The sequence below is a fragment of the Loxodonta africana genome, chromosome 19 (assembly GCF_030014295.1).
Source record: "Loxodonta africana isolate mLoxAfr1 chromosome 19, mLoxAfr1.hap2, whole genome shotgun sequence".
Classification (NCBI taxonomy): domain Eukaryota; kingdom Metazoa; phylum Chordata; class Mammalia; order Proboscidea; family Elephantidae; genus Loxodonta; species Loxodonta africana.
Genome location: NC_087360.1, coordinates 69,558,043 through 69,570,046, shown reverse-complemented (window position 1 = coordinate 69,570,046; position 12,004 = coordinate 69,558,043). Strand labels below are relative to the sequence as shown.

The following is a 12,004-nucleotide window of genomic DNA, read 5'->3' as shown; positions in this document are numbered from 1 at the left end:
GTACTACTGTAAGGAAAAAAAAACAAACCCAGTAGAACAAAATAAAAAGTCCAGAAATAAATCCAAGCACACACGAAAATGTAGTATAATAAAAAAGATACCACTGGAGATTAAGCAAGAATATTCAATAAATGGCGTGAGACAACTGAAAATTTAAATTTTTAATCTATAATCCAAAATAAATACCAATCAAGTTAAATATTTATTAAAAAATAATGAAAATATTATAGAAATACAGGCAGGTATTTGTCTAATTTCAAGTGAAGTCTTTTCTAAGCATTCATGGCAGGAAATTATGAACCAAAACTCAGACTATAAAATATTCTAGAACTTCTATACATCCAAAACAAATAAGTATAAATTTTTTTAAAAGTCATGAACATAATTAAGTGACAAAAGACAAGCTGGGAGAAAGTGCAATGAATATGACAAAAGTTTCACATTTTATTTAAACTCAGCAACTCTATTGCTATTATTTAATAGGTTAATAGTTCATTCGAAATTAAAAATAAAAACAATTCATTCAAAAATCAAAATAAGAAAACAATAATTCATTCAAAAATGTAACGTGGTATCCTGGATTAGATTCTGGAACAGAAAAGACACTGGTGGAGAGGAGCGGCCAAATAAAGTCTGTTTAGATAACAGTAATGAACCAACGTTAAATGAGTGTCAAAGTTGGGTGAATTACATACGAAACTGATCTTTGCAACTTTTCTGTAAAGTCTAAAAATTACTCAGAAATAAAAATTTTATTTAAATTAAAAAACCTAAATAATAAAACATTATATGGACAAAAAGGAGTCCTGGTGGCACAATGGTTAAGCGCTCAGCTGCTGAAAGGTCAACTGTTCAAACCCAGCCAGTGGCTTCACAGGAGAAAGACCTAGCTATCTGCTCCAAGGAATACAGCCTAAAAAGCGCTATGGGTTAGTTCCCCTCTGTCACATGAGGTTGCTACCGCTCGAAAATTGACTTGATAGCACCTAAAAACAGTAACATACAGAGAAAAGTCTAGCTCTCAAAATACACTTTAATGAAATGAGAATGTTTACAAATTAAACAGGAAAAATAAGAAAACTGGCAAAAGATTAATAAGCAATTCACTAAATACAGCCTACGAATACATACAGCATATTTAAATTCAGCACACACAAAAAAGGAAAAAAAACTGAACCAGCAATGATAAACTCTCACAGATCAGACTGGCAAAAAAAATTTTTTAAAGCCGAATTATTTATAGTTAGTGATGGTTTGCAGTAACAAGCATTCCCAAGCATTCCCCCCATACTGTGATGGAAACGTCAACGAGTACAGCAGGTTTGTTTTTTTTTTTACAGCAGAGAAGTTGGACTATTAGAAGAAGATCTCGGTACCAGGATTGGAGGAAGACTCACTGACAACCTGCGGTATGCAGATGATATAACCTTGCTTGCAGAAAGCAAAAAGGACTTGAAGCACTTACTGATGAAGATCAAAAAGCACAGCCTTCAGTATGGATTACACCTCAACATACAGAAAACAAAAATCCTCACAACTGCACCAATAAGCAACATCATGATAAACGGAGAAAAGACTGAAGTTGTCAGGGATTCCATTTTACTTGGATCCATAGTCAACGCCCATGAAAGCAGCAGTCAAGAAATCAAACAACATATTGCATTGGGCAAATGTGCTGTAAAAGCCCTCGTTAAAGTGTTAAAAAGCAAAGACGTCACTTTGAGGACTAAGGTGCATCTGACCCAAGCCATGGTATTTTTAATTGTCTGATGTGCATGTGAAAGCTGGACAATGAATAAGGAAGACCTAAGAATTGATGTCTTTGCATTATGGTGCAGGCAAGGAATACTGAATATACCATGGACTGCCAGAAGAACAAACAGATCTATCCTGGAAGAAGCACAGCCAGAATGAATGCTCCTTGGAAGCAAGGATGGTGGGACATGATCTTACTTGCTTTGGACGTATTACCAGGAGGGACCAGTCCCTGGAGAAGGACATAATGCACGGCAAAGTGGAGGGTCTATGAAGAAGAGGAAGACCCTCAATGAGATGGATTGATGCAGTGGCTGCAATGATGGGGCTCAAGCATAGCAATGATTTTAAGAATGGCACAGGACTGGGTAGTGTTTTGTCCTGTTGTACACAGGGTCGCTACCAGTTGGAAATGATTTGTTCACACCTAACAACCACCACCACCTTTCTCAAGGAGCCCTGGTGGTGCAGTGGTTAAGCACTCAGCTGCTAACCAAAAGGTTGTACTTCGAACTTACCAGCCACTCCATAGGAGAAAGATGTGGTACTCTGCTTCTGTAAAGATTACAGTCTTAGAAACCCTATGGGGTAGTTCTAATATCGCAGGACAACTGGGTATTACCTACCAAAAGCTGTAAAAGTATATCTAAGAATTAACCAATTAATTCTTAGCAAATAATCAAAAATGTGTGTAAGAACATACCTACAATTATGATCCAAGTAGTATTTAGAAGTGTAAACAAAAAACAAACCAAAAACCGAAAAACTTATATACCAATACTTGAAAATTTCTTAAGCAAATTTGTGATAGAGGTTTACTAGGGAATACTATGCAGCCATTAAAAATAGTATTAGAGAGAATATTTACTATCCTGGAAAAGTTGATTTTATAATTAGTAAAAAAAGGCAAGTTATAAAATATTATGTAAAGTAAGAACATATCTTAATCACAATTACACATTTTTATCTGTATATATTTTTTTGTTTTTTTTTAATCTGCATATATAAACAGAGAACTAAATAAAAACATACAAAAAAATTAATTATGGTTATTAATGGGCTTTTGGAGCTTTTTAGTATGTTCCAAAGTTTCTAAAATGAATGTATGAATTTTTAATATAAAAATAAATATTTATGTATTTAAGGTATAAAATATAAGGAAGTACACCAAACGAACTGTTGGTCGTATGTGGATATACACACATCCTAAGTTGTCCTTACACAAACATGGATACTGACTCCCACTGTGATTTTAGTAGTCCTGGCAAAGCTGCAATTAAACCAAGAGTAAATCTTAACCAATTTGTTGATGGTTGAGATTCCGCTGTGAGAGTCACTGCTTCTGCTGTGAACTAATTTTAGACTCTCAGAAAAGTTGCGAAATTAGTTCAGAAGTTCCATACATGCCGTTTCCGGCTCTTCCTAATGTTAACTTACATAACCATGAAACAACTATCTAAACTAGGCAACTAACATTGGTGCAGTAACATTAATTAAACTGTCAAAGTTTGGTAATTTAGTTTAAGCCAGAATTATTAAAACACAATGTTTCAGAGAAAGACTTAAAACACTATGTTATGAATTATGGTCTGGACAAAAGAAGGAAAAAGAAAAGGGTCAATCAGGACAGAAGAAGATGGACATTGGGAAGACAAAGATGACAAAAGCAGTCTTTCTTTACTCGGAATTTTGCTTTGTGCTGTACACCCAACTAAAGGTACAGGTAAGAAAAAAAAAAAAAGGTAGAGAGGAAAATTTCCAATGATAAAGATAACAATATTTTATTTTATATAATTTAAAAACACTAGTAATTTACATTGAAAAGAAAACATACTCAGATAAACTTAGAGCAAACTATGATATTTAATATTTGGTTTATGCTACCTACCTTAAAAATTATAATACTTTCTACAGCACTGTTTCTACTATGCGCATAATTCAAGGCAACATCGACGTGCCGAAATACATAAATTCCGAGAAGAGGATTTCCTAGTATCTTTAATGTAGATGACTTGGTACTCATTCCATTCTGATGTATCTCAGCCACATCACTCTGAGAAAGCGCTAAAAAGCAGAAATGTTCTTCAAGCTCTCTCCCATGTCTTCCACTCTCACGCATCTCTGACCTAAAACAGAATAATGCGTAGTTAAGTGAGTGTATCAGCAGAATTTTCAAGAAGGTAAATATTTCAGCTTACTACAGTTAGAAAACAATAAAATTAATGAAAACATTCAGAGATGTGACTATCCTACGCTAAAAAAGTCAGATTGAAAGCCATCTACAAATTCAAGAAGGGGCTAAAAATTACTACTTGTCCAGATTTTATGGGTCACATTCTAAGCCAGTGATAATAATGGTAAAAATTAACAAATCTTGAATGCTGTTTAGGTGCCCAGTACTGTCAAATCTTAAGCTTTACATGCATTTTTTCCTCCCGTTCTTAACTCAAGAAGGTGGTGTTTTTACCATTTCTATTGCTAAGCACATTTCAGAAATGAGAACAACGAGGTTCAGAAAGCTGAAACTCGCCAAAGGAACAGAGTGGTCAAGTTGGAATTTACATGCCAACTCTTGACGGCCAGGTTCCAGAGCTTAAGCTCTTACTGATTATGCTGTGGAGAGAAAAATATGCATTTCCTCAATAAAACTATATATATATACACATATATATATAAGTTCAATTATTAGGGACATTCTCCATTATTCAGAGATACAGGTAACAGCTAGGAAAAACAAGTTAAGATTTTATTACAAACTCCTATTAGTAAGAAAAAAAAAACTAACAGGTTAGTAAGAAGGAAACCCTGGTGGCATAGTAGTTAAATGCTACGGCTGCTAACCAAAAGGTCAGCAGTTCAAATCCACCAGGTGCTCCTTGGAAACTCTATGAGCCAGTTCTACTCTGTCCTATAGGGTCGATGTGAGGGTTTTTTTTTTTTTTTTAGTAAGAAAACTATGAATCCTCTTCAGAAAAGGTTATTATCTAAAGTACATATACTCTTGAAATTTTAAATCCAACCATATCAATAATTACATTAAATGTAACTGATGTAAACACTACCATTGAAAGGCAGAGATTTTCAGACTGGATATAAAAAGCAACACCCAACTATTAGACTGTCTATAAGAAACTAACCTTAAAAATAAAGACGTATGTTAAAAAGTAAAAGAATGAAAGAAGATATGCGGTACAAAACACAAAAGAAACCTGGAAATGGTCTTATGAATATCAGACAAAGCAAATTTCAGAACAAAAAAATTTTACCAAGGGTAAAGAGGAACATTAAATAATGATAAATGGGTCAATTCGCCAAGAAAACATATCATAAATGAAACAAAAGCTTGAAAGCAATCTAAATTTATCTCAGTATGAAACTGTGTAAAAAATTTTTTTCTTTTTTTTGCAAATAACATGCCCACACATATAACACGTGGAAATGATGAAATTAAGTAAAATACTCTGGCACAGAGCACCCATGCATATACCACAAGTGTCTCATCACATTTTCTGAAGTGAATTTTGGACTCGTTCACTCATCCTCCCAAATTACAGGTAAATCGTATCATTCTATTATTTTCCTTCTACTCGCTTTCTTTAATCTCCTGTTTATATGTATAAAAATAGTCTGAAAATGTTACTTTTGATAGTAACTGTTTAAGAAAGGTATAAGCCATGTTCAAGAAATCATGGATCGAGTTTGGTAATCCCCCAGTAATCGGAAAATAAACAATGAAAACTATGAGTTTGTTTCTTTAATTAATTAATTTGAAGTAATGTAAGACCAACACCTATCTTAAGTGAAGTTTCCATGTCATCAGAAATAGAAATTGAAGTCACCAACATGTTAAAAAAAAAAATTGGCATTGTGCACTTACAAAAATAACACACGGAGGGGCTATGTAGTTGGCAAAAAATATATAATGCGTGTATTATTTGCATAAAAACACAGTGGTATGTTCATGTAACAAAACATACTTTTTAAAATGAGGACGCTCTCTAGGTACTGATTTAAATATCTACAAAACTCACTAGTTTAAGTAAAAAAAGCAAGATACAAAGGAGTGAGCCACTGTTATCTAAGAAAAAGATGGGGAGAAACATGTATTTGCATTTGTTAGTTTAAGTGTAGTCAATTAACACTATTTAATTGAATCTTAGGTGCGTCAATTATAAGCTGCACCGTTATTTTATGACAAACTAAAATGTCAGTGCATTGATATGACACAATACTGATTCACTGGATATATTCTGATTTCAGAGTTAATGTGGAATAATATGCATTTAAGAATGAATGAAATTGTGGTTATCTGGGAGGGCTTGAGGTAGGCATATTACCAAAATATGCCTATTTTGGTAAAGCATCTAGATGGGAGAATTTTTGAGAGTTTTTATTAGCTTTAAATTTTGAACCACATGTTGTTAGGTGCATCGAGTTGATTTGACACAGTGACCCCATGTACAACAGAACAAAAAACACTGCGAAGTCCTGCACCATCCTCACAATCGTTGCTATGTTTAAGCCACTGTGTCAGTCCATCTCATTAAGAGTCTTCCTCTTTTTTGCTGACCCTCTATTTTACCAAGTATGATGTCCTTTTCCAGAGACTGATCCCTCCTGATAACATGTCCAAGTATGTGAGACAAAGTCTTACCATCATTGCTTCTAAGGAGCATTCTGGCTGTACTTTTTCCAAGACAGATCTGTTTGTTCTTCTGGCAGTCCATGGTATATTCAATATTCCCTGCCAACACCATAACTCGAAGGCATCAATTCTTCTTAGGTCTTTCTTATTCATTGTCCAGCTTTCACACACATATGAGGTGACTGAACACATCATGGCTTGGGGCAGGTGCACCTTAGTCCTTAAAGGGACATCTTTGCCTTTTAACACCTTTCTTAGTCATCTAGTACTGCTACAACAGAGATACCAAGAGTGGATGGCTTTAACAAACAGAAATGTATTTTCTCACAGTCTAATAAGTTACAAGTCCAAATTCAGAGTGTCAGCTCCAGGGAAAGGCTTTCTCTGTCAGCTCTGGAGGAAGGTTCTTGTCCTCAATCTTCCCATGGTTGAGGAGCTTCTCAGGCGCAGGGACCCCAGAACCAAAAAGTGCGCTCTGCTCCTGGTGCTTCTTTCTTGGTGGTATGAGGTCCCCAACTCTCTGCTTGTTTCCCTTTCCTTTTATCTCTTGAGAGATAAAAGGTGGTGCAGGACACACTTCAGGGAAACTCCCTTTACCTTGGATCAGGGAAGTAACCTGAGTAAGGGTGGTATTACAAGCCCACCCTAACCCTCTCAACATAAAATCACAATCACAAAATGGAGGACAACCACACAATACTGGGAATCATGGCCTAACCAAGTTGACACGTATTTTTTGGAGGACATAATTCAATCCATGACAACACTTCACAGCGTACTTGCAGATTTGCATAATGCGATATGTTGATTTCTTGACTGCTGCTCCCATGGGCATTGACTGTGGATCCGAGTGAAATGCAATCCTTGAAAACTTCAATCTTTTCACCATTTATCATGATATTGCTTATTGCTTCTGTTGTGAGGATTTTTGTTTCCTTTATGTTGAGGTGCAATCCACACTCAAGGCTGTGGTCTTTGACCTTCATCAGTAAGCACTTCAAGTCCTCTTCATTTTCAGCAACCAAAGTTGTGTCATCTGCATATCACATGTTGTTAATAAGTGTTCCTCCAATCCTGATGCCGTATTCTTTGTATAGTCCAGCTTCTTGGACTATATGCTCAGCATGCAAATTGAATAAGTATGGTCAAAGAAATTATGAGAATTCTTAAATACTATCAGGCAGCTGCTCATGCAGACCGAACTCAGTTGGCAGGATTCTCAAACAAGATGAATTCAAAGAAATAAGCTGAAAGTCTGCAACAGATTTTTCTCTAAGAACATTTTCCAACTCCGCACACAGGGCCAGAGGCTACAGGCTTTGTTTGTGTTAAAGGCTGCTACTTGTGTACAAAGAACGAGTAGAGCTTCTGGTGGTCCTGGAGGGAAGTGTGGTGAAAGAAAATGAACTGGAGGGGACAAGATCCTGGGGAGAGCAGGTGGAGAAGTGAGCTTACGACATAGTTATTTTCTCAGAATATTTGCGGATTCTGAAGCTACCTGGATTGGGAAACTAAGAGCCTTAGCAAAAAGCAACTGAAAAGTAGTCTTTCTTTGTTGAGAAGTATTATAGCTTAGGACCCAAGAGGGCAAAGGACCCCCCAGTGAACACATCAGGATCTCAGTTGGGCCTTGAGAGCTGCATCCCAGAAGAGGGATGAAAAAGATGTATTCAGAGTCTTACCAAAACTGCAATCTGGCTGCAACTCATTTAAGTCCTTGCATGTAGGAATGAGACTTGACCATCTGTGTAGGAGCAGGGTAAGAGTGAAACCTTCTCTAGAGAAATATGATACAATACGGAGCCTTTGCTGTATTTCAGACAATGACTGCACTCAATAAAAAATAACTAGGCACGCCATAGGAGAGTATCATATGACTGATGACCAAGAGAAAAACAGATGATACAAATAGAACCAGGTGTGATCTAGACACTGGACCACCTCAAAGTAAGCAATTAATATGTCCAACAAAGAAAAGAAAGAAAACTGATGATAAAAAGGCAAAAAAAAAAAAAAAATTGCAGCAGAAAATTGGAGTCTATAAAAAAATTCTAGAATTATAAATAAAAACCCAATCCAGTACCGTCGAGTCGATTCCGACTCATAGCGACCCTATAGGACAGAGTAGAACCGCCCCATAGAGTTTCCAAGGAGTACCTGGTGGATTCGAACTGCCGACCCTTTGGTTAGCAGCCGTAGCACTTAACCACTACGCCACCACGGTTTCCAGAATTATAAACACATTAATTAAAATTAAGAACCCACTAAATGGTATTAACAGATTAGTCATAAAGCCAGGATTAATAAACTAAATGAAAGGTCAACAGAAAGTATCCAAGTTGAAGAGAGTAAGAAACATTAGAGAAACAATGAAAAATTCTAATATATGTTTAACTGATGTCTCAGAAAAGTGGCAGAGAATGGAGAAGCAATATGTGAAGTGATGGAGTTGAAAATTTTCCAAAGGACATCAGCTTAAAGATTTAAGTTTTACAAACCCAAATCAGGATCAATACAAAGATAAACATACTTAGGTCCATCATAAGTAAAATGATAAAAACAAAGCAAAACCAGCAAACCAAAATGCAAAAATATGAAGAGATATTATTAAAAGCAGCTACAGAAAAAAAGAAAGTATATTACCTTAAAAAAAGAAGTAACAGTTTGAACAACAAAAATGAAGGATATGGAATAAACAAAAAAAAAGAATGAAATCTTTGAAGTGCTAAACAGCAAAAACTCTGCCAATTCGGAATTCTGTTCTAGTGAAAATACTTCTTAAACATAAACACTAAAATAAGGTATTTTAAGATGAACAAGAATATTTTATAGTTAGCAGACATATATTAAAAGAAATGCTAGCAGAAGCCAGGGTGGCCAGAATCAGGCAGGGGTCTTTGAAGTCTCTTCTTCTAAAGAGGCCTCTCTGCCACCTCTACAGCCTCCACCAGGCTTATGTGGCCAGGCCCCAACTGCCTGCAAGCCCAGAAGCCACCTGCCACCGAGGCCCATCTCTGGGGCTGATGGAGTGGGAAGGTAGACAGATGAGGCATGGGAGTCCACGGGAAGGCCTGGAATGCGGCCAGGTGATAATGAGCCCCTGCTGATCCAGAGTCAGAAGGCAACCCCCAATCACCACCCCCCCACCCCCAACACCCATGGGCTCTTTGGTGGTAGAGAAGGCATAGTGGGGACAGAGGGCCGCTGCACCATGTACATCCCGAGATGCACCAGGGGCGAGGCCTTGACTTTTGCATAATGTTGATTTTCACATAACAACCTGATCTTTGGAACCTAAGATGTCGGTAAGTGAGAAGTGGTATATATGTAGAAAATTTACATCTATATTAGCACAACACACAAGATCACACTTAAGGGTGAATTAGTGATAATCTTCTCTGAAACTTGCAATGAGACACTGATGCCCACTACCATCACTTCTATGCTGTACTGTACTGCATGTACTAGTCACTGCCATAAAGTAAGAAAAACAAATGAGAGGCATAAAAATTGGACAAAAAGAAATAAAACTGTCATTGAGATAAATGGTTGTATACAAAGAAAATACAAGTGAATCTACATTCTACTACAATTAATATCACAAGGCTAATGAATACAGGATCAACACGCAAAAAATTCGTTATCTCTATATATCAACCCCCGAAGAGCATATGGTTCACAACATCATTAAAAAAATTAATAAACACTTACCCAGTTGTATATCAAGAACTTAATACTGAAATTGATGTTACTGAGAGAAACTTAAAAGGCCTAACAAAATTGAGAAGTATACCATGTTTATGGAGCAAAAGACTCAATATTGTAAGACAGTTATTTTTTCCAAATTTATGTACGGATTCAATGCAATTCTAATAAAAACTCCAGCAAATGTGTGTGTGTGTGTGTGTGTGCGCGCACACACGTGTGGAAACTGACAAACTGATTCTAAAATTGATGGCAAAATCTAAAGGGCCAAGTATAGCCAAGGTAATTTTGAAGAATAAAACTAGAGGACTTATCTATCACTTAAGATTTATAAAGACACAATAATTAAAACACTGTGGCTTCAGTACAGTGAATAGGCAGACTAAGGAACAAAGTAGAGTCCAGAAACACAAATACACATACATGGTGCTCTGACTTATGACAGTGACACCACTCGAGTCAGTGAGGGGTGGGGATAATCTTTCAATAAATGGAGTTTGTTCAACTGTTTAGCAAGATGAGGAAAAAGATGACCTTGAAACCTACCTAACATCACGCAACTGCAAACTAAACCTAAAATGTAAAACAACAAACCTTTCAGAAGGAAACTGAAGAATATCTCTGCGGCTTTTCAGGAAGGCAATGACCTCTTAGACGGAACACAAAAGGGGCTAATCATAAAGGAAAAATCTGATATATTTAACATCAAAATTAAGAACTAGTGTTCATCATAAACACTATTAAGACCATAAAAACTCAAACAACTGTGTGGGAGAAGGCAGTAATATTTGCAATGCTTATATCTGACAAAGGAAGTTGTAACCAGAATATATTAAGGACTCTATATAAACCAGTATGAAAAAAGGGGACAAACCAATTGAAAAATGGGCAAAGGACTTGATAAAAAGAGAGTATCTAACCAGTCAAAAAACATATAAAAAGATGCTCAAGTTCATTAGCAATCAGGGAAATACAAATTAAAACCACACTAAGATACACTACACAACAAAAGAATGGCTAAATGATAAGAATAATACCAAGTGGTGGTAATGATATGGAAAAACAGAATTTATGTTGGAAATAAAACTTTGTATCATCACATTGGACAACCAGTTTAGTAGTTTCTATTCACGAGAAATACATGCATACCCTATCACCTAGCAAGTACATCCTAGGTAGATTGCCAAGAGAAACAAATGTGTATGTATGTTCATCAAAAGGCACGTACCTACAAGAATGTTAAAGATGACAACAATTCAAAGGCCCATCGACAGCAGAATGGACAAACTGTGTTATAGTCACAGAATCAAAATTTATACAGCAATGAGAACTACTGCCACATGGAACAATATGGATGACTTTCACAGATACTACTAAATGAAAACACACAAGACACAGAATAGAATACTGTACTGATTACATTTATACGAAGTTCAAAGACGGGTAAAGCTAATTTACGTTGTTAGATAAGTCAGGATAGTGGTTACCACTGCTGAGAGGAATGGTGACTGGGAGGGGCACTAGAGATACTTCTTGAGAAATGTTCTGTTTCCTGATTTGGGCACTGGTTACATGGCTGTATTAAAAAAAAGTTATACACTTAACATCCAAGCACTTTTCTAAGTATGATACTTCCGTAAGTTTACGCAGAAATATCCTATAGTCAGTAAGAAGCAGTGCTGAGAGTTCCAGTTTCAAAAACCTCACTATAAGGCTATGTTTCTCGTCTCCATTTACGTAATGAAGTTAGCTTTGGTGTGGATGCTTGTAATGCCCTACGGCAATTACCGCATCTCTGAGATGTAACGCTACTACTCTCCCCCCATTTTGCTTTCTACACATCTCCCTGCGCAATAAACTCAGAAAGTATGATTTCATGGAAAAAGGCCGATTACAGCC

At 36.3% G+C, this 12,004-nt stretch overlaps 1 protein-coding gene across 1 annotated transcript in view; it reads right to left on the bottom strand.

Annotated features, from left to right (window-relative positions):
• TEX15 (testis expressed 15, meiosis and synapsis associated) overlaps positions 1-12,004 on the bottom strand; it is a 77,991-nt gene that overhangs the window by 28,238 nt on the left and 37,749 nt on the right. The window contains exon 6 of the mRNA XM_023551134.2: positions 3,644-3,881. Within this exon, the coding sequence (XP_023406902.2) occupies positions 3,644-3,881 (238 nt within the window). The remainder of the gene's footprint in view (positions 1-3,643; positions 3,882-12,004) is intronic.